At 37.3% G+C, this 26,984-nt stretch overlaps 1 protein-coding gene across 5 annotated transcripts in view; it reads right to left on the bottom strand.

Annotated features, from left to right (window-relative positions):
- The window catches only part of PPP3CC (protein phosphatase 3 catalytic subunit gamma), a 159,819-nt gene that overhangs the window by 14,599 nt on the left and 118,236 nt on the right, over positions 1 to 26,984 (bottom strand). For 3 of the 5 annotated variants that reach the window (XM_036281741.1, XM_036281737.1, XM_036281740.1), the window contains exons 7-10: positions 17,892 to 17,969; positions 17,712 to 17,806; positions 12,664 to 12,810; positions 11,623 to 11,694 (exon numbers count right to left, since the gene is read on the bottom strand). In XM_036281741.1, coding sequence (XP_036137634.1) covers positions 11,623 to 11,694; positions 12,664 to 12,810; positions 17,712 to 17,806; positions 17,892 to 17,969 — 392 coding nt within the window. The remainder of the gene's footprint in view (positions 1 to 11,622; positions 11,695 to 12,663; positions 12,811 to 17,711; positions 17,807 to 17,891; positions 17,970 to 26,984) is intronic. The other 2 variants (XM_036281742.1, XM_036281738.1) reach the window with 1 other exon arrangement.

Genomic DNA, 26,984 nt, shown 5'->3' on the forward strand with positions numbered 1-26,984 from the left:
TTTGGCTCAGCGGTTGGAGCATCGGCCTGTGGACCAGAGAGTCCCGAGTTTGGTTCCCGCTAGGGGCACATACCAAAAAAAAAAAATCTTTCCATTGCTCTAACAATGTTTTATAGTTTGTTGCTTAGAGGTATCACACAGAATTTGTTAGATTTATTGTAAATAGCATCTTTTTAAAAATTCATTTTGTTTGCTGCTGGTAAATAGAAATACAAATGATTTTCACTTATTAACTTTGTATCCAGCAACTTTACTACCCGCACTTATTGATTCTAATAATTAATCTATAGACTTTTTTTTTTTCATAAATCTAATGGCTATTTTCACTTCTTCTTTTTTTTAAAATCTTTATTGTTGAATGTATTATAGATGTTCCTCATTTTCCCCCCATTGACCCCTCTCCTCCTCCCTTCTGTCCCCCTCCTGCCTTTTCCCACTGTTGTCTGTGTCCATGGGTTATGCATATAAGTTCTTCGGTTTATTTCCTCCCACCCCCCAACCACCTTCTCTTTGAGGTTTGTCATCTAGCAACCAATTTGTTCTTAATCCCTTCACCTTTTTCAACCATTCTCCCCAAACCCCCTCCCATCTGGCAACCAACAAAATGTTCTCTGTATCTATGAGATTGTTTCTGTTCGGCATGTTCATTTTGTTTGTAGATTCAACTGTCGATAGATATGTATTCATTGCCATTTTGTTTGTTCATATATTTTATCTTTTTCTTCAAAAAGACCCTTCAACATTTCAAATAGTAATGGTTTGGTGGTGATGAACTCCTTTAGCTTTTTCTTGTCTGGGAAAGTCTTTATATGGCCATCGATTCTAAATGACAGCTTTGCAGGATAGAGTAATCTTGGTTGTAGGTTCTTGCTTTTCATCATTCTGAATATTCCTTGCCACTCCCTTCTGGCCTGCAAAGTTTCTTTTGAGAAATCAGCTGACAGACTAATGGGAACTCCCTTGTAGGTAATTATCTGCCTTTCTCTTGCTGCTTTTAAGATTCTCTCTTTGTCTTGAACCTTTTGCATTTTGATGATGATGTGTCTTGGTGTGGGCCTGTTGGGGTTCATCTTGTTTGGGACTGTCTGTGCTTCCTGGACTTGTACGTCTGTTTCCTTCACCAAGTTAGGGAAGTTTCCTGCCATTATTGTTTCAGAGGTTTTCGATTTCTTGTTCCCTCTCTTCTCCTTCTGGGACTCCTAGATGCGAATGTTGGCACGCTTGAAGTTGTCCCAGAGGCTCCTTACACTATCCTTTTTTTTTGGATTCTTTTTTCTTTTTGTTCTTCTGATTGGGTGTTTTTTGCTTCCTTATATTCCAAATCGATGGTTTGCTTCTTGTCTTTACCTTCTCTACTATTGAATCTGTGTAAATTATTCTTTATTTCAGTTAGTGCCTTCTTCATTTCTGACTGGTCCTTTTTTATGCTCTTGAGGCCTCACTAAGTTCATTGAGCATCCTTATAAGCAGTGTTTTGAACTCAGCATCTGTTAGGTTGCTTATCTCCATTTCGCTTAGTTCTTGTTTTTTGGTTTTTTTTGATCCTCACCCGAGGACATTTTTCGATATTTTGTTCAGATAGAGTGGGAGGGAGAGAGAGAGAGAGAAACACTGATGTGAAAGGGACACATTGAGTGGTCGCCACCCACACGACCCAACCAGGGCCGGGGACAAACTGCAACCAAGGTACATGCCCCTAGCGGGAACCAAACCCGGGTCTCTCTGGACCGCAGGCCGACACTTCAACCGCTGAGCCAAACCAGCCAGGGCTCACTTAGTTCTTTTCCTGGAGATTTGTTCTGTTCTTTCATTTGGGACCTGTTTCTTTGTCTCCTTAGTACGGCTGCCTCCCTGTGTTTGTTTCTATGTATTACTTAACGAGAGATATGGGGCTGAGACCAGATGCTGCTTGTTTGAAAGAATTTAGGAAAACCTGAAGCAGGATCCAAGACAGATCAATCCTATGGAAAAGCAACTGGCAACAGCTTGGGTGGGCCTGGAAGTTGGGGGGGGGGGGCCCTCAGGGAGTCACCAGGGCGGGGCAAAGAATATGAGCCAGGTTACTAGAGTCCCAGGTCATGGCAGCTGTTTGCCGCCGCAGGGAAGGGCTCACCAAAGGAACAAAGGCCTCTGACAGCACGTTTGTCCCAGAGAAAGCCCCCTCTCCAGCCCTCGCTTCAGTGCCAAACAGCTCAGTTCTTCCCTGTATGTCTCTGGTGCCCCTCAAACTGCCTCCCCTCCAAGACTGGAGGGAGAGTCCGATAAGTCCGTGCGCGGGCCCTTTAAGAAGAGCTGCCAGAGGCTCCAGCTGCCTCAGCCTCCCTGAGCCTCAGTTCCTGCTGGTTTTTCCAGCCAGAAGTTATGGGGATTCTCTTCCTGGCACTGAAACCATGAGCTGGGCGCCTGGTGTGGGACGGGGACCCCTCAGTCCTCAGGAAGGACCTTCGCAGCCGAGTTCGCCTTCTGATTTTTATCTGCCACACGTAGGTGTGGGACCAGCCCTTCCGCCTCCGCCCCTCCTACCAGTCTGGATGTGGCTGCTGCTTTAATTCCGTAGTTGCAGGACTTCCATTCAGCTTGATTTCAGGCGGTTTTGAATGATAGTTGTTCTGCAGTTTAGTTGTAACTTTGATGTTGTTGTGGGAGGACGCGATACCGCGTGTACCTACGCCGCCATCTTGACCGGAAGTCTATTTCTAATCTATAGACTCTTAAATTTCCCTGTACACATTCATATCATCACTAAATAATGAGGTTTTTTTCTTTCCAATTTTTATGCCTTTATGTCTTTTTCTTGCCTTATTGGATTGGATACACCTTCTAATATAATATGGTATAGAGGTACAGTCATCCCTTGCCACTTTGAGCTTCGCCGTTCACGGCTTCACTCTATCATGGGTTTTTTTTACCACGATAGAGTGAAGCTGCGATCGAAGTGGCAAGGGATGACTGTATACTAAATAAAGAATCCTACTTCATGGAAATTCATTTATTGTGGTAGAGTCTGGAACTGATTAACTACGATAAACAAGGGCCGACTGTATTGATAGGTGACATCCTTTTCTGTTCCCAAATGCTAAGGAAAGCTTTCAACACTTCACTATATGATGTTTGTTATAGGTTTTTACTGTCAGATTAAAGAATTCTCCTCTAAACCTAGTTTAAGAGATCCATTGTAAATGAAAGATTAATCTTATCTAAGGCTGTTTCTACATCTGCTGAAAAAAATAGGTTTTCTCCTTTTTTCTGTTAATGCAGGGAATTATTCTGGTTGATTTTTTATTTATTTATTTTTTGGTACATACCCCTAGCGGGAACCGAACCCAGGACTCTCTGGTCTGCAGGCTGACGCTCCAACCGCTGAGCCAAACCAGCCAGGATGCTGGTTGATTTTTTTAAATAAAATTTTTATCTTAGAATAGTTTTAGTTGTACATAAAAGATATGAAGATAGTACAGAGAGTTCCCTTATACTCTTCGCCCAGACTCCATTATTATTAATGAACTATTTCCACTATGTATATTCCAGTATATACTGATTAAATTTTGAACGTTGTCTTCTAAAAGTTCTAGAATAAGTCAACTAGGTTGGGTGGCATAAATCTTTTATGTATGTTGGTAGTTTCAATTTGCTGAGGTTTTGTTAAGGGTTAATATATCAATATTAATATCCTTGTGTCATGTTTTATTATCAGAGGCATACCAGCCTCATTAAACAAGCATATCTTTTTTATTCTTGGGATAATTTGTGTTGTTTCTTTTTTAAATATTTGGTAAATGTGTTGAAGTTTTCTGCACCTGGCATTTCTTCATAGAAAAATTTATAATTATAGACCTTATTTCTTGATAAGCATGTGATTAAGATTTCCTACATCGAGTTAATTTGGGTAAATTAATTTTTCTAGGAATTTATCCATTTCATCTAAGTTTAAAAATTTACTGGTATAAATTTATTCTTGTTATTTTCTTAATGTCTGTAGGATCAGTACTGGCATTGATTATTTTTGTCTTTTACTTGATAAGCCTTACAAGGGGATTTATCAATTTTATTAGTCTCTTGAAAAGAGCATACTTTATTTCATGGCACTTCTGTATTGTATTATGTTTCTTATTTTGTTAATATTTTTCTGAACTTTTTTTTCATTCCATTTACTTTCTTTAGATTTAATGCTATCCTTCCTTTCGTTAACTTCTTGAGATCAATGTTAATTTTCCACATTTCTTCTCTCCCAGTATATACATGTTAAGACCATAAATTTTCCTCTAAGTATGGCTTTAGATGTATCCATTAAGGTTTTATTTAAATTTATTATTATTGTTGTTGTTATTTTTAATCCTCACCTGAGGATATTCTTCCATTGATTTTTAGATTAGAGTGGAGGGAGAAATGGGGGCGGAGGGGAGAGAAACATCGATGTGAGAAAGACACATTGAATGGTTGCCTCCCGCACAACCCCAACCAGGGCCTGGGATCAAACTGCAACTGAGGTACATACCCTTGACCAGAACTGAACCTGCGACTCTTTGGTCCGTGGGCCGACACTAATCGCTGAGCCAAACCAGCCAGGGCTCAAGTTTAAAACATTTTGTTTTTAAGCACTAATTTTACAAAATGTGGTATAAAGGTGAACTAAATTACAACTTAATTTGTTCCTGTAAATTGCTTTCAAAATACAGTGCAGCTAAGATGTGTACAAGATTTCACATGCATTTGAACGAAATCACAGAGAAACAGCTGCTTTTTCAATAAACTTAGCCAATGTCACATTTCTTTTGGTCAGTCCACAGTCATGCAAAGTGAAAATTATCTAGATATGGTTTGGGCCTCACTCATGAGCCCAGGGCTGCTTGGTGCATGCTGCCTGCTCTCAAGCTTTAATATGTGCTACTTTTTATTTTCATTTAGTTCACAATCTTTTCAAATGTTCATTGTGATTTGTTATTTGACCCATAGGTTATTATGTATATTTTAAAATCTTGTAAAATGTGGGGGTGTTCTAGTTATCTTTTTGTTACTAATTTATATCATTATGATTTTAATCCTTGACACCTGAAATTTGCTTTTAGCCCATTACATGGTCAGTTTTGTAAATATTCATGTGCTTTGAAAAGAAGGTGTATTCAGCATTTGTTGGATGCTGTGTTCTTTATATGTCTGTTAGGTCAAATTCATTAATTGTGTGGTTCTAATTTCTACAACCTTCCTAATTTTGTTTGTCTGCTTATTACATCAGTTGCTGAGAGATATTTGTTAATTCTCCCACTATCATTTGAATGATATTTTAATTGTATTTCTTTTCATTTTTGCTTAATATATTATGAAGTCATGTTATTGATTTCATACAAACTTAAAACTGTTACATCTTGGTTTGTTTGTTTGTTTATTTATTTAAAATTCTCACCCAAGGATATTTTTCCATTTATCTTCAGATAGAATGGGAGGGGGAGAGAGAGAGAGACAGACATCGATGTAAGAGAGACACATCAACTGGTCACCTCCTGCACGACCCGACCCGGACCAGGGCTGGGGACCAAACTGAAACCAAGGTACATGCCCTTCACCGGAATCGAACCCCTGACTCTCTGGTCCTAGGGCCGACACTTTAACCACTGAACTAAACTGGCCAGGGCTTATTTTTGTTTTAGAGTCTACTTCATGTAATACTAATCTATCTACAACAGCTTTTCTTTGGTTAGTGTTTGCCTTATATATTTATTCTTCTCCTTTTACTTGCAAATTTTCTTTATCCTTATGCTTTAGATCTGTCTCTTATAAAACACTGTTAAGTTTTCTTTTCTTTTTTTTTATCCTTAACCGAGGACATTTTTCATTTTTTGTTCAGATAAGAGTGGGGGGGGGGGTGAGAAACATTGACATGAAAGGGACACATCGAGTGGCTGCCACCCGCATGACCAACCAGGGTGGGGGACAAACTGCAACCAAGGTACGTGCCCTTAGCGGGAACCAAATCCGGGTCTCTCTGGACTGCAGGTCAACGCTCTAACCGCTGAGCCAAACCGGCCAGGGCTGTAAAGTTTTCTTTTAAATCCTACCTGACAGCCTGAGCTGGGTAGCTCAGTTGGTTAGAGAATCATCCTGATACCCCAAGGTTGTGGGTTCAATCACCGGTCAGAGCACATATAAGAATCAACTTAAGGAATGCATAAATAGGTGAAACAACAAGTTGATGTTTCTCTTTCTCTAAAATCAATAAATAAAAATTAAAAAAAAAACTTTTTATCCTACCTGACAATATTTTATCCATTTATATTTAATGAAATTGATATATTTATATTTGTTCTATCTTTCCTGCTGCTATATGTACCTTCCCTCCTTTCTTGTCTTCTTCTGAGTTATTTTATCATTTCAGTTTTTATTTTATTTTTTTAAATTTATTGATTTTAAAAAGAAAAGTAGACAGAGAGAGAGAGCTACACACTTTTCCCTTCTTCCCAGATGATACATATATCACTTACAAACTTTAACTACATTTATCCCATTGCCAACTATTATTGTCACCTATTTCAATTGTTTTTTAAATCCAATAAAACATTGTTTTTTAATAAAGTATACATTCATTTGATTTATCCACATATTTTCTACTATTTTTATTCTTTATTCCAGAATCTCAAAGCTTCCATCTGGTATTTTTTTTCTGCTCGAATAATATTCTTTAGAATTTCATTTAGTGTGGGTCTCCTGGTAATTCTCATAGTAAATGTTTAAATGGAAAAATATATGAAAATTTTTATTTCCTCTTCATCTTAAAGGGTATTTCTCCTAGATACAGAATCCTAAATTACCAGTTACCATCTTTCAGTGCTTTGAATATCTTATTACATTGTTTCCAGCTTCTATTGTTTCCATTAAGACTCTACTGCCAGTTTAATTGTTCTTTTTTGAAAATAATCTTTCTTGTTGGCTGCCTAAAGATTTTTTTCTTTCATCTGAAGCACTTTTACTATGATGTGCTGGCTAGGTGTTGTTTTCTTTGTATTAATTTTGCTTTGGTTTATAGGACTTCTTCATCTATAGTTTAATGTCTTACCAGTTTTAGAAAATTTTCATTCATTATTTCTTCAAATATTGGTTCTACCCCATTCTCCCTTCCTTCTCTGGAACTCCAAACACAGAGATGAGAGGCCTGTATCTCTGTCTCTTAGGCTGTTTTGGTATTTTACTTTTCTTTAGTTATTTACTCTAGATTGTTTCTTCTAACCTAGTTGATTTGTTCTCTGTTTAGTTTTATTAAAAGTGCTGTTAATTAATCTGTTCAGTTTTTTAATTTATTTTATTCCTAGAATTTTCTTTTGGTGTTTTATCAACTGTTAAATTCTCTTTCATAATTTATATTCTCTGCCAAAATTTTCATTAAAAAAATAATTTTTCTTTTATTGATTTTAGAGAGAAAGGAAGGGAGAGGGAAAGAGATAAAGACATCGATGATAAAGAACATGGATTGGCCGCCTCCTGCATGCACCCCACTAGGGATCGAGCCCACACCCAGGCATGTGCCCTGACTGGGAACCAAACTGGTGACCTCTTGGTGCATGGGTCGACACTCAACCAGTGAGCCACACCAACTGGGCTCTGCCAATATTTTCAATCTAGTCTTTTATGTTCTTGAACATAGTAAGCACTTTTGTTTTTGCTTTTTTTAAACACAGTTATTTTAAAGTTTAGTCTGATAAAGCCAATGTCCAGAGAACCTGTGGTCTATTTTTTTCTTTTTTTTCTGCTCCTGCTGGTTCTCATTCATGTAATCATGTCTCCTTGTATGTCTAGTTATTTTTTACTGTGAGCCACATACTATATGTGAAAGATTCCTTGTAGTAATTTAAGGCTCTACATGATGTTATCTTAGTTTAGAGAGATTTGCTTTTGCTAGGTTCCTAAGACTACCTTGTTTAAATTTCAGGAATTAAAATTATTTGAAGGTTCTATTTACAGTTCATCCTTACTCTTACACAGATGCAACTTTTGGGGGTCCCAAACAATGAGCAAAAAGCTTACTGGCACTCACATCACCCCTTGGTAAGCCATGAAACTCAACTTTTTTAACTTCTACCAAGAGTTCTGCTCCATCTCTTAGCCTCCTCTGTTGAAATTCATGAATGTCTTTAGGAAAGACAGTCCCAAATGTTGGTCTTACCTCTCTCCAAATCTCAAATTGGTAATCTTTTATTACTTTGTTAGCTTTCTGAATGTAAAACTGTTTTGTCTAGCTTTTCCAGTTGTCTTAAGAGGGTTGATTTAAACTATCTAGTCTGGCATTACAAAGTGGAAATCCTTTTTCCACTTTGATATAAACTTTGATATTACAAAGCTTATATCACTTAAATAAACTAAAGTTGTATTGTGGTTTTAGTGTGGTTTCAGGAAGAAATGGAATTAGAAATGTGTTCAATTAATCATCTTAACCTAAGAAGTTATTATTCATTTCCTTTCAAAAACAAAATTTGAAAGCACATATTAGCTTATATCTACACTTTATAAAAAATGGAAATGAGAGGATTCTATCAATTTACTTTTACATTTAACAGACTATCTAATAAATTTTTCATATCAGCCCCATATCTATATATCATTCCTTTTTTTAAAAGTAGTCACACTTTATACCATTCAATCTAACAACAAATATTTACCTACTATGCTTGTTGCACTTGACTTTAGGGCTATATTGGTGATCAAAAACCATTTTGTCCCAGCACTCAGAAAGTTTACAGTGGAGTGGGGGTAAATATATGAATCTTATAATAGTGTAGATAAAAGTAAAACTACAATTCTATCAAATGCTAAGGAGAAGTTAGCACCACTGATAGAAGAGGTTTTGGATCTAGTCAGGGAGGTCAGAAATGTTTTCCATGAAGATGCTGTGATAAGCTGAACAAGAGCTAACTAGAAGAGAAAGAGAAAAAGGAGGCTTGTATAAATATATTTCATGTAGAGAATCTATCATATGGATATATCTTCTTCTTTTTTTTTTTTTTATCTCACCCGAGGACATTTTTCCATTTTTGTTCAGGTAGAGTGGGAGGGAGAGAGAGGAAGAGAGAGAGAGAGAGAGAAACATCGATGTGAAAGCGACACATCGAGTGGTTGCCACCCGCACAACCAACCAGGGCCGGGGACAAACTGCAGCCGAGGTACGCGCCCTTAGCGGGAACCGAACCCGGGTCTCTCAGGACCGCAGGCCGACGCTCTAACCGCTGAGCCAAACAGGCCAGGGCATCATATGGATATATCAAAATTGATTTACACAGCTCTCCACAGAAGGATATTTAGATTGTTTTGAATCTTTTGCTACTACAGATGATACTTCAAATATTCCCATATATAATTTTTGGCATAATTTTGTAAACATATCTTTATAATTATCAAGAATTCTTTCTTAATACATACAATAGAGTTCACAATAATTTCCATTTCCACTTTGATCCAAATATAAATTTTCCTAAATCCATGTTACATATTTCACCGTACACTAACTTAAAATTTTAATTCTGTTTTAACTTTTACCTGCCTGCACTTTTTGCTCAAGAACTGTTTTCTTTGCAGTGCTCTTCTATCCCACACGTAAAGGTACTCAGAAGCTATGCACTATCTGTTGTGCACATTTCATGTGGAATTGGAAGTGTAAGTATGTGCAGGACTCTCCTCTATATTCTCTAAGTAAGCTAGGCTTTCTCCACTATGTAGATAGTTTAAACCAATAGTTGAATCACCTTAGCACATAGCTTGGAGAGAATAAGACAGTTAGAGGTTTGTGCTCAGGTGCCACCATCTTTCCAGAATCTTCTGCATTCTCAGATAAATTAAGACCTACCTTTAAAATCAAACCTCCCTTGCCCTGGCCAGTGTGGCTCAGTTGGTTGGAGAGGCATCCCATACACCAAAAGATTAGGAGTTTGATTCCCAGTCAGGGCACATACCTAGGTTTCAGGTTCAATCCCTAGTTGGTGGGGGCGCCTACTGGAGGCAACCAATCCATGTGTTTCTCTCACATCAATGTTTCCCTTTCTCTGTCTCTCCCTCCTCCGTCTCTAAAATCAATAATAAATAAATAAATAAAACAATAAATAAATAAAACCAAGCCTCCCACAATACACTAGAAAAAAATACTTGGCTACACATGCAACAAAATGTTACTATATTAAGATCTCTCACTGGCAATAGAAGAAAAACAAACAAACATGCACATAACCCAGTAGAAAAATGGAGAAAAGGTATGAACTGACAACTCACAAAAGAGATAAATATGGTCAATAAACACAAGAAAAAATGTTCATTAGTCATCATAAAAACAAATTAAAATTTAAAGAACACTAGACTATAAAACGTATAATAAACAGTACTGAGGAAAGCACTGTGAACTACGCCTCACACATGAAATGTAAACCTGTACAGCCTCTCTAGCGGTTATCTGTATCCGATTTAAAATTTTAAGTACTAATTGACACAGATATTCAATTTCTGGAAATTTATCCTATAGAAGTAATCAAGAAAATGTTATTGTTCATATCCTAACATTGCTTTCTTTCCTTTCATAACAGATCAACATCTGACATATTTATTGTTTGTCTTCCCTCCACTAGAACATAAGCTTATTGGAAGCAGTGATCTAAACAGCACTTGACACATATCAAGCATGTAACAAATATTGGACAGAATGTGCAAAAATTTATCATAAGAGTTGAAAACTGTGGGCTTAAAAAAAAAAAGTTGGAGCCCTGTCCCGTGTAGTTCAGTTGTTAGAGCATTGGCTCAAGGACTGAAGGGTCACTGGTTCTATTCCCAGTCAAGGGCATGTGCCTGGGTTGCAGGTTCAATTCTCTGCTTGGGTCAAAGGCAGGGACACATGTGAGAGACAACTGATTGATGTGTCTCTCTCACATCAATGTTTCTCTCTCTCCCCCTCTCTCCATCCCATCTACTTTCTCTAAAAATCAAGAGAAAATGTCCTCCTCAGGTAAAATTAACAAAAAATTAAGAATAAAGTAAGTTGGAAAAAAATCCAATATCCAACAGCAGGGGATTGGTTAAAACAAAGAATAATGACATGTACAACTGTGTAACCATTACAAATCAGTCTACAAAAAAAAGTAAATGTCATGATACTATCATATGACCTCATTTTTGTTAAAAAGAAAAAAGAGTGGACATAAATATATGCAAAGATAAAAGCTAACACATATACACCAAGATGTTATTAGTAGATATGAGATGATAGGATTACATGTGACTTTTTCTATTCCCCCTCTTATTTATGGCTTCTTGTATTTTTCTTTTCTTTTTTAACACTGAACACAATTTTTTTTTTTTTTCTCAGATAGAGTGGGAGGGAGAGAGAGGAGGAGAGAGAGAGAGAAACATCGACGTGAAAGAGACATATCGAGTGGCTGCCACCCGCATGACCAACCAGGGCCGGGGACAAGCTGCAACCGAGGTACATGCCCTTAGCGGGAACCGAACCCGGGTCTCTCTGGACCGCAGGCCGACGCTCTAACCGCTGAGCCAAACCGGCCAGGGCCACAATTTTTTTTAATAAGAAAAATTTATTCAAAACAAATTCAAATTAAAACTTCTTCATTTCTAGTTCAAATGAGGAAAAGGCAAGTTTACCTTCAATGTCATCCTCGGAAATCAACTCATCATCAGAGCATATGTTGAGAATGTTAACCAGCATCTCTGTGACTATAAGATAAAATAAAATAGCCAATTTTAGAACAATAAATTCACTGAAAAAACTAGCCCCAAATTTAAATAGTTAATAAGGTACTTCCTCCAAAATGATGTGGAAAACTAAATAAACATACTGTTAAATAAACATATATAAAAATGACTTGTCTTTAGGCTACTAAGAGTAGCTACAGAGTAGCATTATAAGTAGACTTTCTGGTTTATATAAAATTTTGGGAGATTACTTGCTCCAGTAAAAGTCTGGGGTCTTTGAAGATTCTATTGCATAATTAAATGATTTCATTAGACTACTATCCAGAACCTTTATCTTCACTGATATGCACATGAAAAGACTTCCTCCCATTCTGCAAAGAAGTTAAGCCACCAGGCTCATTTTACATTTATTTGTATAGGTGCACAAAGAAAATTCTAAGGGCATTATTTCCTATTTAAATCTCTTTATCACTAAAGAAATCACTGAAAGAATGGTATAATGACATGTTATTTTAACATGGTGATCACAGGATAGCTGCTTTAAGTTGATATTTAGAACAAGAAAAACATAATCAATTAGAAGTATAATTTAAAAACCAATTGTCATTTAAAAGTATTTATAAAAAACATGCTTGGCTGGTGTGGCTCAGTGGTTGAGCATCGACCCATGCACCAAGAGGTCACTGGTTCGATTCTCAGTTAGGGCACATGCCCAGGTTATGGGCCTGATCCCCAGTGTGGGGCATGCAGGAGGCAGCCAATCGATGTTCTCTTATTGATGTTTCTCTCTCTCTTTCCCTCTCCCTTCTACTCGCTCTAAAATCAATAAAGAAAAAGTATTTTAAAAAATATTTATAAAAAACAAGGAAGATAAGAAAACATTTCTAATAACTTAAAAAAATAAACATTTCTAAACCGTCATGCAAATATAAAAGTGTGCTCTGGTCACTAGTTAAGACAATTGTTGGTCCAAATTGTTAGTTCTCTTACCTTTTTCCCCAACAAAAGGCAAAGACCACGTGAAAACATCCATAAAGTTTGGAAGCCAGTAGGGGTGTGGAGAACAGTTAAACTGCCTGATATTCATGACATTGTTTTCATATTTTAACACAGCAGCTAAAAAGGTAAAAAGAAAATCTGGCACAGATGAACATGACATGGCAATGGTATGCTTTGTACAGTTGTGTATTTACTACACAGAATTCAGGAACTAACTTTCCATATGTTAAATTCAGGTCTCGGTATTTTAAGGGCAGATGGAAAATCTTAAAGCATTTTATTATATATAGTTCATTCTTTAAAGCAGTATCCAAAGGAAAAAAGTTACCTGAGGGGCTCATATTTAAAAAGTACCAAAGAGTCTGGCTGCTGTGGCTCAGTGGTTGAGCGTTGAGCCATGTACCAAGGGGTCACTGGTTCCATTCCCGGTCAGGGCACATGCCCAGGTTGTGTGCTAGATCCTCAGTGGGGGACATGCAGGAGGCGACCAATCAATGTTCTCTCTCATCGATTTTTCTCTTTCTCTCTCACTCTCACTTCCTCTCTCTCTAAAATCAATAAAGGAAAAAAAAATTTTTAAATAAATAAATTTTTAAAAAGTACCAAAGAACCCTGGCCAGTTTGGCTCAGCGGTTAGGGTGTCAGCCTGCGGTCCAGAGAGACCCGGGTTTGGTTCCAGCTAAGGGCATGTACCTCAGTTTCAGTTTGTCCCTGGCCCTAGTTGGGTTGTGCAGGTGGCAACCACTCAATGTGTCCCTTTCACGTCAATGTTTCTCTCTCTGTCTCTTCCTCTCTCTCTCTCCCACTCTATCTGAACAAAAAATGAAAAAATGTCCTCAGGTGAGGATAAAAAAAAAAGTACCAAAGAAACTGAGCTCTGAAAGTTCAAAGAGTCACTGCACAGTAACTACCCATAGAAATCTCAGGTTCTTCCTCAGAAAAATGTGTCATAATTTCCCTTTATATGCTAAATAGTTACAATTGCAACTCTTCTTTGAGGGCAAACATTTCTCATTAAATGGACTCAGCCTGTTTTGATAGTCATTAACAAAGATTTTATAAACTCTCTGGGAGTTCATAACATAGCAGTTATCTACAGATAGTAAATTTGTAGTCATTTACAAGGTCCAAAGGTAGATTAAATAATATCTACATATAATGTAGTGGATAAAAAATGCCCATCTCTCCTATATAAGGTCAGTATATTGCTAGACTCTATAAATGTTCAATATTAACCAGCTCATAAATTTGTACACATACTTTGGTACCAAATTTATTTTTTTTAATATTTAAAAAGTTATAATACCCAATTCCTTCATCTTTATCGTCAGCAATGCAATGTTGTTTGTATAATTTTCTTTATTATTCTTACTGTGATCATAAATAGAATAGGGTATAATAGTTCTCCAGAAATGACAGATATACATCATCTCTTGGTTCCTGGTTCTTTGCCTATTATAGAATACCCTAGTGTTCTCAAATTTAAGTTATTGAATGTCTAAAATGTACACCATAGAATATTAAAAAAAAACATGAAAATAGAATCTCCAGCTCTTAAAAACTTAATACTGACTACAATGTACATGTTCCATTATTTTCATGTATATGTATTTTATTTAGATTATATATATATGTGTGTGTGTGTATGTATGTGTGTGTGTATGTGTGTGTGTGTATATATATATATAATTATTCAACAATTCCCTCAATCTATACAGGAAAAGGGTTGGGAGGTAGGTCTTAACAGTGGATGATTAAAATTAGAGCTTAAAAACTGATTTGGGCCCTGGCCAGTTTTGCTCAGTGGTTAGTGCATTGACCTGCGGCCCAGAGAGACCCAGGTTTGGTTCCCGCTAAGGGCATGTACCTTGGTTGCAGTTTGTCCCCGGCCCCGTTTGGGTTGTATGGGTGGCAGCCACTCGATGTGTTCCTTTCATGTCGATGTTTCTCTCTCTCTTCTTCTTTCGCCCTCCTACTCTATCTGAACAAAAAAATGGAAGAAAAATGTCCTCGGGTGAGAATAAAAAAAAAACTGATTTGGGGTATGTTTCCAGTGGACACAAAAAAATAGGGCTAGAAACCTTTAAAAATCATGACTTAAGGGTCTTTCATATAACCAGTGAACCCAAGAAATACCTATTGATACCAATAAGTCTAAAGAATAGTCAAGAAAGAAACACCACAGTAGAAGAAAGGGGAGTTGCCTGTTTTAAGAAAAGAGGTACTTGCATGGGGAGCAACTGAGTACCACCACAGATTATTTCAGGTGCCATATTTTCTGCCTTTTCCCCCCCAAAATGCTTAAGAAACAACCAAGGGAAATAAGATTGTTTCAAGATAAAGTTACCAATTATGTCAAAGTCGACAGAAAACAGGTAGAATGAACTGTGACTTTAAAAGTTTACTAAAGCGCCCTGGCCAGATTGGCTCAGTGGTAGAGTGTCGGCCCGTGGACCAATGAATCCCAGGTTCAATTCTGGTCAAGGGCATGTACCTCGGTTGCGGTTTGTCCCCGGCCCTGGTTGGGGTCGTGTGGGAGGCAACCAGTCCATGTGTCCCTCTCACATCGATGTTTCTCTCTCTCTCTCTCCCTTTCTCTCCCTGTCTCTCTACCCAAAGATAAATAGAAAAATATCCTCGGGTGAGGAAAATAAATAAATAAATGTTTACTAAAGTAATAATCAAGAATAAAACAAGATTAGAATAGTGCAAAAAGCAAGATGGAGTTAGTAAAGTTGTTCTGATTTAGGTGACATGTTTCAGCTTAGCACATGATAAACCCACTGGGCAATCAATAGTCATAATAGGAAGGTTTCGAAAAGGAGTGAGAAAGGAAAGTCTTCACAAACATGAAGACCAGAAACACTAAGTGTCCTTGAGGAAGTTTAACAACACAAGCAGTGCATGCCATTCATAAGAGAGGAGACAAGAACAAAATCAAACTGGTAATATATTGGAAATATTAGGGAGGGAGGAGATAAGAAAAAATGGAATTAGGGAGAAGAAGAGAACTGTAAGGCAGATAAGACTCAGAAAAGAACGATTAGAAAAGAAAACATAAGGCTGGGAAAGAACTTAAGTCAAAAAAATACTTTTAAAATATGGACAACAAATCATTGAAAGATATACCAAGATGATTGATCCAAATTCAATTTAAATGTGATGTGTCATTCCATAGTTTACTTTGAAATAGAGTAAATACTAAGTATATTGTGGACCTCTTTAAAACTTCTCTCCCCAACTACATATACAAGGTATGACTATAAAGTAATGAGACTTAAGAAACCACCGACTACAAACACACAGACCTTATTTATCAGATGAGTGTGGTCCTCTGATGTAATCACACCAGGCACAATAACAGTAAAATGTTATAGTGTTATAGCAATTTACAGTTTGATTGATGATTTTTTTTTTTATTCTTCACTTGAGGATATCTTTCCATTTATCATTAGATAGAGGGGGAGGGAAGGAGGGAGAAAGAGACAGAGAGAAACATCGATGTGATAGACTCACATCAACCGGCTGCCTTCTGCACGAACTGACTAGGGCTGGGGACAAACCACAACCGAGGTACGTGCACTTGATAAGAATCGAATCTGGGATTCATTGGTCTGGGGGCTGATGCTCTAACTGCTGAGCCAAACTGGCCAGGGCAATGACTGATGATTTAAACTTCATTTTTATTATCCCAACCCTGTATGACAGGTATTTTAAAGGTAAACTGAGTCTCAGGGAAGTATTGTTAAATGTGAAATAAACTCAAATGCAAAGTGAGGTTATCTTGTCAATTGAATTTAAAATGAAGCAGGACTAGACTAGGACTTCTGACACCTAGCTTAGTGCCCTTTTCAATACACCTTGCTGCCTTAAGTTACAATCAATTCAAAGATGCTGCCATTACTCAAAATGTTTTTGAACTCCTCTTTAGAACTGCCTCCAGAGCCATTTTATAAGCAACACAAGGAAAACCAGTCTCATTACCTTATAATCATACCTTGTTTCTGACCCCAAATGGTATCAACTAGCTTGATCACTCACCTTATTTATCAGTCTTCACTCCGAATGACTTTTGGCTGTCCCAAAAATCAAATCCACCCTCAAAGGAAGAAGATTTCCCATCATTGTGGATATTATCAAAAGAATGTGTCGCAGACTCTGAAGGCAATGCCAAAAGAGTAGTTCCAAAAATGTTCTGAATGATGGCAGTATTGTTGGAAAAAGTGTATAGCCTCCCAAGGTAACTACTTTCAAGGGACAATGCTCACTTGGATATATATGTTCTGGCATGTTTGTTTGAAAGTTCTATTGTTTTATAGTCATACTTTATAGACAACAAAATAGTTATAGAGGCATGAAGTTTTTAGGAGAACCACTGCCCTGATACAAAACTTAGTAATTATGACTCATAAAAGTTAAACTTTTAAAAAAGATGTTAACAGGATAAAGTCTTAGAAATAGAATTTCTGCACTGAAAGACATCTGTATAGTTAATCCTCTTTTCCTATATGGGAAACTGAAGTTTAGAGAGATTATGTGAGTTACCTAAAATCACACTACAAGTTTCTGGAACAGTGTGGACTAAGTTTTTTTCACTTTGGTATAGTATTCATTCTACCTGTGCCATTCTTTAACAAGAGCAAAAACAGCTTAATAATGCACAAACCTTAAAACACTAAATGGTGATATTTTACTGTGGTATTGTTATAAATAAATTAAATTCACTAAAACCAATAATTTATGCTGACAGTTCCAACTTAAACTGGAATAATTTATTCTTCTTATATTTTGATTCAATAGTATAAATCAGACCTATTATGGTCATTATTTATACTCACAAACAGTTCGATAATCCTCAGGAGATGAAAACCAAGCAGTGGCCTAAATTCTGAGTTTCTTGGCCTTTATTTCAATTAAAATCTCTTTTTTCCTTATTTAAAATTTATATATATTAAAAATACCCATACATATACATATGGTTAAACTAGAGTTCACATTTAGTCACAAATTCAAACTCAAATATCACAGGACTCCTTTACCTTTATTGTTATAGACATCTAGGTAATTGGGGGCAGAGAAAATAGTAATGAGTGATGGGAAGCCTGTTGTTTGGCTCTTCCTGTACATTCGATATCTAAAAGAGAGATGAAAGCCCTTATGTCATGACATTAGAGGCAAAACTCTGCAGTGATATTTGGTACAGTTTTAATATAACTTACCCAGCATCTTGGGCTTCATGGGCTCTGATTATTGACAACAAGTTATTATTCTGTAAAAATTCACAAACTGCAGGGTAACTGCAAAAAACAATTTAAAAAAAATTAGAAATCATAAATCCAGAATAAAAACAACTGATTTTTAGTAGGAGGAAGGGAATAACTTAGAATGAGTTGATTTTATTTTAGCAATCATAATTTTGTTTTTCCATTTCACTAATATACCTCTCATTCTAGATCAAATGTGCAGATAATAGACAACCCTAGGATAGAAATGGGGCTCCCCCTCTTTTAAGTTTTTTTGTCTTAACGCATAACAATAATAACACAACAAAACTTTTCTTGCTATACTGACATTTAAAAAAGTAGCATAGTTTTGTGTGTGTGTGTTTGTAGGTGCTAAAAACTGAACATGCAATTTTCAAACTGTCCAACTGTTAGAACAGTTAAAGAACTTGCCCTGGCCAGGTTGGTTCTGCAGTTAGAGCATTGGCCCATGGACCAATGAGTCGTGGGTTCGATTCCTGTCAGGGGCACGTGCCTCACTTGCGGTTCGTCCCTAGTCCTGGTCAGGTCATGTGGGAGCCAGTAGATGTCTCTCTCACATTGGTTTCTCTCTCTCCTTCTCTCTCTCCCTCCCTTCCACTCTATCTGATGATAAACAGAAAAATATGCTTGGGTGAGGATTAAAAAAAAAGAAAGAAAAGTTAACCTACTTATAGCTTCACAGGTAATATCAACATCAAGATAATATAATGCAGTAATATTTTAGGCATAAATGCAAATATTATACCCAACCTTACTCTAATGAAAGGTACGGCATTGGTATCTAACATATTCTTTAGTACTATTATCTTTCTGAATTACAAATACTTGATAAGAACTAAAAAATACAAAATTATCCTGAAATTATTCAACTGTTAATTACTTAGTTTATATTTAATCTTTGTTTTCTTTTGTGCTCATTAGAAAAAAATAAACTTTTAAAAGAGGTTGTACATTTACATGGTATAAAATTGAAAGATACAAAAGGAGACAGTGAAATGCCTCTCTATTTCCTACTTCTAGCTCTCAGCTATGCTGCAAGCAACTGATGTTCTTAGTTTCCTTGAGTTCACTTTCTGAGACACTCTATTCAACTTCTAGCAATTATCCACACACACATGCATATGCACACCCACCCTGACTTCTATAGCTCTTTACTATGTCTTTTCTTTCACTTTAGATCAGTGATTATTCCATACCAGTTGTTTTCTTTTTTCATTTTTTAAAAACAGCCTCATTGCACTGTCTGGTACATTCCAATGTCTGGATGTACCACAATTTATTTAACTAGTCTTCTACTGAACATTTAGGTTGTTTTAAATCTTTTATTGCAAATAATATATCAATAAATAACCTTGTTACAAGCATTTTACACATTTGCAAGTATAGTGATTCTTCTTATTTGCAGTAGCTATGTTCTGTAAAGTTGTTGCAAAAAATGAATTAGTGAATACTGCTCCCAAAGGAAATACAGAGTTAGGGTCCTGTGAGCCTCTTTTTCAACTGATCAATAACCTCGTTTTATGTGTATTTCTGAGTAAAGACACCTTATTTAATATATATTGCTGATTCATGAACATGGAACTCATGGCCAACAACACCATAACTCATACCTTAACCAAGTTTATAACACACATGTATTTTCTTTATAAGGCACATCACAGCCTTCTCGCGCTCAGGAAAACTAGACAGCATGCTTGTAGCCATTTTAAATAGGGAAATACATTAAAAAATGTGAAAAACGTTACACTAATAAGGCCACAAAATGAACTATGAGAGCTGAAACAGAAGGCAGAGCAACTCCCTGTCCACCCTCAGTTGGGAATACACGTGGGGAGACAAATTTTTCGTCACTCTGTTCTCATGCATGTCTGAATGACTAGAAAAGTGCTATGAATATTGATTTCAAGGTTACAAATAAATCTTAGCAAGTAGGAACATTTGCAAATTAGAGTTTATGAATAATGAAGATCAACTATATAGCCACAGAATGATGATTTATAAGTAGAACTTCTGGATTAAAGGCCATGGGCATTTATAATTGAGAGATATTGTCAGTTGACCTCCATAGAAATTGTACCAAAATTTATTGTGGTAACAATAAATACTTTAAGCAACATAAAGAAAAGTAAAATTTAAATGAATTCATCATATTAGTCACTGCTACAATTGGTAGAAAAAAATGAAAAAAGGTTGCTTAAAGATGTTAAAACTAGCCCTGGTTGGTTTGGCTCAGCACTTAGACTATCGGCCTGTGGACCGGGTTCAGTTCCCGCTAAGGGAATGTACATCGGTTGCAATTTGTCCCCAGCCCCGGTAAAGGATTGTGTGGGTGGCAGCCTGTGGGTGTGTCTCTCTCACATCCATGTTTCTCTTTCTCTCTCTTCCTCCTTCTCTTCCTCCTGCTCTGTCTGAAGATGAATGCAAAAATGTCCTCAGGTGAGGATTAAAAAAAAAAGAAAGATGTTAAAACTATGGTAAAAATGAGGCTTCTTTTGTATGTGAATTTCATTTAATGAATTATCTTAGGCAATTAACAGACTTTTAGGGGACTAAACACATGTATTATTTGTCATAATAAAATATTGGGATTTAAAATTTTAGACTTCAAACTTCCCTATATCTCTCTATTTTTATGAAAGCTTACATATAAGATTTAAGACAACAGCCAACGTCTAGGAATGTCCCAAGTTCACAATGTCATGTTCTTTTTTTGTTTGCTTATACCAGTAGTTCTAAAAGCTGGAGAGCTTTTTAAATTTTTTTTTTTTCTTTATTGATTTGAGAGAGAGAGGAAAGGAGAGGGAGATAGAAACATCGATGAGAGAGAACATCGATTAGCAACCTCCTGCATGCCCACCCACTGGGGATTGGGCCCACCACCTGGCCATGTGAACCGGCGACCTCTTGGCGCATGGTGCACGCTCAACCACTGAGCTACACTGGCAGGGCAAAAAAGCTGGAGAGCTTTTTAAAACAGTAAGAAGATCCCCCTGTGTCAGTTACTGAATCAGAGTGTCTGGGGGAAGAGCCGAGAAGTCTTAACTTTTAAAAAAGTCTACAGATGGCCCTGGCTACTTTGGCTCAGCAGTTACAGCATCAGCCTGTGGAACACAGAGTCCCAGATTAAATTCCAGTCAGGGGCACGTGCCTCAGCTATGGTTCGATTCCGGACCCTGGTCAGGGTCATGTGGGAGGCAACCAGTCAATGTATCTCTTTCACACTGATATTTTCCTCTCTCTCTCTCTCTTCCCCCGCCCTCTCCCTACTCTATCTTAATATCAATGGAAAAATATCCTCCAGTGAGGATTAAAAAAAAAAAGTCTGTAGATGATGTTTGGAAACAAACAATCTAGATCATTTAGAATCAGATAATATTAAAGCAAAGCAAAATGTTCTATTCAATCATGTTCAGTAAATTACACATATTAGGGCATAATACCTAATAAATGAAACAAACAAGAGTTTTCTGCCTTCTATTAACAAAAAAATTAAACAGCCCTGGCCAGTTTAGCTCAGTGAAGAGAGCGTCGGCCTGCAGTCCAGAGAGACCCGGGTTCAGTTCCCGCTAAGGGTGTGTACCTTGGTTGCAATTTGTCCCCGGCCCTGGTTGGGTCGTGCTGGTGGCAGCTACTCGATCCGTCCCTATCATGTCGATGTTTCTCTTTCTCTCTGTTCCTCTCTCTCCCTCCCACTCTACCTGAACAAAAAATGGAAAAATGTCCTTGGGTGAGGATTAAAAAAAGAAAAAATTAAACAGCCTGGCTAGTGTGGCTCAGTTGGTGGGGTGTCATTCCAAATGCACCAAGAGGTCTCCGCTTTAATTTCTGGTCAGGGTACATGTTGGGGTTATGGGCTCAATGCCCCAGTGATGGGCTCCATCCCCAGTAGGGGGTGCGCAGGAGGCAAATGACTGATGTTTTTCTCATATATATTTCTATACTTCTCCCTTTCCTTTCTCTGAAATCATAAAAATATTTTTAAAAAATTAAATAGAAGTCGCCATAATCTATGAATTGAAGATATAAAATACTTAACATAATTTTTTGGTAAATTATTCTTTTTTTTAATTCGTTATTTATCTTTTATTACTTTTGTTACAGATGTTTCTTCTTTTCCCCCACAGACACTCTCCACTCTATCCCATCCCCTCACCCCAAGCATTGTTCTCTATGTCTTGTGGTTACGCACACACGGAGATAAGTTCTTTGGTTTATCTCATTTCTCCCCCCACTGCCCTCCTCTGAAGTTTATCAGTCTGAACCATACTCCTTTCTATGTCTCTAGGTATGTTTTGTATTAAAATTTTTTTTTTAAATTTACTTTTGTTACAGATGTTTCTCCTTTTTCCTCCATTGACACTCTCCTCCCAACCCCTCCTTCCACCGGCCGCATCCCCAGCATTGTTGTCTATGTCCATGGTTACGCATACATGCACATAAGTTCTATGGTTTATCTCTCCATTCCCCTCCCACCAACCCCCTTCTGAGGTTTTTCAGTCTGTACCCTACTTCTATGCCTCTGGGTCTATTTTGTTCATAACTTGTTTTGTTCATTATATTCCTCAAATAAGCGAATCATGTGATATTTGTCTTTTTCTGCTTGGCTTATTTCACTTAGGATAATACTCTCCAGGTCCCTCCATGTCATCTCCAAGGATAAGAGATGTTTCTTACAGCTGCATAGTATTCCATTGTGTATATGCACCACAGCTTTTTTATCCACTCACCTATTGATGGACACTTGGGCTGTTTCCAGATCTTAATAATTGTAACCAGTGCTGCTGTGAACATAAGAGTACACATATTCTTTCTGATTGGTGTTTCAGGCTTCTTAGGGTATATTCCGAGAAGTGGGATCACTGGGTCAAATGAAAGTTCAATTTTCAATTTTTTGAGGAAACACCATATTGTTTTCCATAGTGGCTGCACTAGTCTGCATTCCCACCAGCAATGCACTAGAGTCCCCTTTTCTCCACACCCTCCCCAGCACTTGTTGTTTGATGATTTGTTGATGGTGGCCATTCTGGCAGGTTTGAGATGATACCTCACAGTCGTTTTAATTTGCATCTCTCTGATGATTAGTGACGTTGAGCATTTTATCAAGTCTTTTGGCCATTGGTATGTCCCATTTGGAGAAGTGTTTATTTAGATCCTCTGCCCATTTTTCACTTGGGTTCTTAGTTTTCCTTTTGTTGAGTTGTATATATTTTATAAATTAACCCCTTATCTCATGTTTCATTGGCAATTATGCTCTCCCATATAGTGGGTTCCCTTTCCATTTTGATGCTAGTTTCTTTTGCTGTACAGAAGCTTTTTAGTTTGATGTAGTCCCATGTATTTTTTCCTTTGTTTCTCTTGCCTTAGGCATTGTATCAATGAAAATTCTGCTGCCTGTGATGTCTGAAATTTTGTTGCCTACATTTTCTTCTAGAATTTTTATGGATTCACGAGTCACATTTAAGTCTTTTATCCATTTTGAGTTTATTCTTGTGTATGGTGTAAGTTGGTGGTTTAGTTAAATTTTTTTGTGTGTAGCTGTCCAATTTTCCCAACATCATTTATTAAAGAGGCTGTCTTTACTCCATCGTATACTCTTGCCTCCTATGGCAAATATTAACTGAGTATAATGTCTTGTGTCAATATCTGAATTCTCTGTTCTGTTCAACTGATCTATATGACTGTTCTTGTGCCAGTACCAGGCTGTTTTGATTTGAATGGATTTGCAGTATAACCTGATATCCAGTATTGTGATCCCTCCTATTTTGTTCTTTTTCAAGATTGCTCTGGTTATTTGGGATCTTTTTTGATTCCATGTGAACTTTTGAAGTATATGTAGTTCTGTGAAATATGTCATTAGCATTTTAATACGGATTGCATTGAAACTATAGATTGCTTTGGATAGTATGAACATTTTAATGATGTTAATTCTTCCAATCCATGAACAAGGTACATGCTTCCACTTTATTATGTCTTTCTCTATTTCCCTTTTAAATGTCCTGTAGTTTTCTGCGAATACGTCATTTACTTCTTTGGTTCAGCTTATTCCTAGGTATCTTAATTTATTTGCTGCAATGGTAAATGGAATTGTTTTTTTAGTTTCTCATTCTGTAAGTTCATCACTGGTGTTTAAGAATGCCATCAATTTTTTTGTTAATTTTGTATCCTGCTACTTTGCCAAATTCATTTATTAAGTCTGATAGATTTTTGATGGAGTCTTTAGGGTTTTCTGTGTATAATATTATGTCATCTGCGAACGACGACAGTTTCACTTCCACCTTTCCAATTTGGATCCCTTTTAATTTCGCTTCATGTCTAATTGCTGTGGCTAAGACTTCCAGTACTTAATAAGTACTGTTGAATAAGAGTGGCGAAAGTGAGCATCCCTGTTTTGTTCCTGTTCTTAAGGGAATGCTTTTAGTTTTTGCCCATTGAGTATGATGTTGGCTGTAGGTTTTTCATATATGGCCTTTATTATGTTGAGATGTGATCTCTCTATTCCCAAATTGCTGAGAGATTTTAACAGAAATGGATGCTGGATTTTGTCGAATGCTTTTTCAGCATTTATTGATATGATCATATGGTTTTTATCTTTCATTTTGTTTCTGTGGTGTATCATATTTATTGATTTCTGAATAATGTACCAGCCTTGCATCCCTGGGATGGATCCCAGTTGTTCATGGTGAATTATTTTCTTTAACGTATTGCTGGATCCGATTTGCTAATATTTTGTTAAGGACTTTGGCATCTGTGCTCATCAGGGGTATTGGCCTGTAGTTTTCTTTCTTTGTAGTGTCTTTATCTGGTTTTGGAATTAGAATTATGCTGGCTTCATAAAACGAGTTTGGAAGTGTTCCTTCTTCTTGAATTTTTTTTGAATAGTTCGAGAATGGATGTTAGTTCTTCTTTGAATGTTTGGTAAAACTCCCCCATGAAGCCATCCGGGCCTGGGCTTTTGTTGTCAGGGAGATTCTTGATGACATCTTCAATTTCCTAGTTGTTATTGGTCTGTTCAAGTTTTCTATCTCATCCCGGTTCAGTATTGGGAGATTATGTGTTTCTAGAAATTTGTTCATTTCGTCTAGACTGTCCAATTTGTTGGCAGATAATTGTTCATAGTATTTATTAATGATCCTTTGTATTTCTGTGGTGTTGGTGGGTCCTCTCTGTTTCATGGTGAGTCTAGCTAAGGGTCCACTGATGTTATCTTTTCAAAGTACCAGCTCTTTGTTTTCAGTGATCTTTTGAATTGGTTTTTTTCAGCCTCTATGTCATTTATTTCTTTATTTTAAAAAATCTTTATTGTTGAATGTATTACAGATGTTCCTCATTTTTTCCTCATTGACCGCCTCCTCCAGACTCCCGCCCCCCTCCTGCCTTTTCCCACACTATTGTCTTTGTCCATTGGTTATGCATATATGCATATAAGTTCCTTGGTTTATTTCTTCCCACCCCTAACCCCCCTTCCCTTTGAGGTTTGTCAGTCTAGCAACCAATTTGTACTTCTTAATCCCTTCACCCTTTTCACCCATTCCCCCAACGCCCCTCCCATCTGGCAACCAATAAAATGTTCTCTATATCTATGAGAATGTTTCTGTTCATTTTCTTTGTAGATTCAATTGTTGGTAGATATGTATTCATTGCCATTTTGTTTGTTCATATTTTTTTTATCTTTTTCTTCAAGAAGATCCTTCAGCATCTCATATAATAATGGTTTGGTGGTTATGAACGCCTTTAGCTTTTCCTTGTCTGGGAAACTCTTTATATGGCCATCGATTCTAAATGACAGCTTTGCAGGATAGAGTAATCTTGGTTGTAAGTCATTGCTTTTCATCACTCTGAATATTTCTTGCCACTCCCTTCTGGCCTGCAAAGTTTCTTTTGAGAAATCAGCTGACAGTCTTATGGGAGCTTCATTGTAGATAACTAACTGCTTTTCTCTTGCTGCTTTTAATATTCTCTCTGTCTTTTTTTTTTTTTTTTATCCTCACCCGAGGATATTTTTCCATCTTTTGTACAGATAGAGTGGGAGGGAGAGAGAGGAAGAGAGAGAGAGAGAAACATCGACGTGAAGGGACACATCGAGTGGCTGCCACCCGCACGACTAACCAGGGCCCGGGACAAACTGCAACCGAAGTACATGCCCCTAGCGGGAACCGAACCCGGGTCTCTCTGTACCGCAGGCCGACGCTCTAACCGCTGAACCAAACTGGCCAGGGCTCTGTCTTGAACCTTTTGCATATTGATGATGATGTGTCTTGCTGTGGGCCTCTTGGGGTTCATCTTGTTTGGGACTCTCTGTGCTTCCTGGACTTTTATGTCTGTTTCCTTCACCGAGTTAGGGAAGTTTTCTGCCATTATTGTTTCAAATAGGTTTTCCATTTCTTGTTCTCTCTCTTCTTCCTCTGGCACCCCCAAGATGCAAATATTGGCACGTTTGAAGTTGTCCCAGAGGTTCCTTACACTATCCTCATTTTTTTGGATTATTTTTCTTTTTGCTGTTCTGATTGGGGAGTTTTTGCTTCCTTATATTCCTAATCGATGGTTTGCTTCTTGTCTTTACTATTCTATTAAATCTGTGTAAATTATTTATTTCAGTTAGTGCCTCCTTCATATCTGACTGTGCATCCTTCATTTCTAACTGGTCCTTTTTTATGCTCTTAAGGGCCTAAGTTCACTGAGGTTCTCACTAAGTTCATTGAGCATCCTTATAATCAGTATTTTGAACTCAGCATCTGTTAGGTTGCTTATCTCCATTTTGCTTAGTTCTTTTCTTGGGGTTTTGTTCTGTTCTTTCATTTGGGACCCGTTTCTTTGTCTCCTCATTTTGGCTACCTCCCTGTGTTTGTTTCTATGTATTACTTAACGAAAGGTATGGGGCTAGCTGAGACCAGATGCTGCTTGTTTGAAAGAATTTAGGAAAACCTGAAGCAGGATCCAAGACAGGCTAATCCTATAGTTAACCAACTGGCAATAGCTTGGGTGGGCCTGAAAGTTGGGTGGGGCAGGGCCTCAGGGAATCACCAGGGTGAGGCAAACAGGTTGCTGGAG

Source organism: Molossus molossus, unplaced genomic scaffold, assembly GCF_014108415.1.
Source record: "Molossus molossus isolate mMolMol1 unplaced genomic scaffold, mMolMol1.p scaffold_m16_p_4, whole genome shotgun sequence".
In the NCBI taxonomy this organism is placed as follows: Eukaryota; Metazoa; Chordata; class Mammalia; order Chiroptera; family Molossidae; genus Molossus; species Molossus molossus.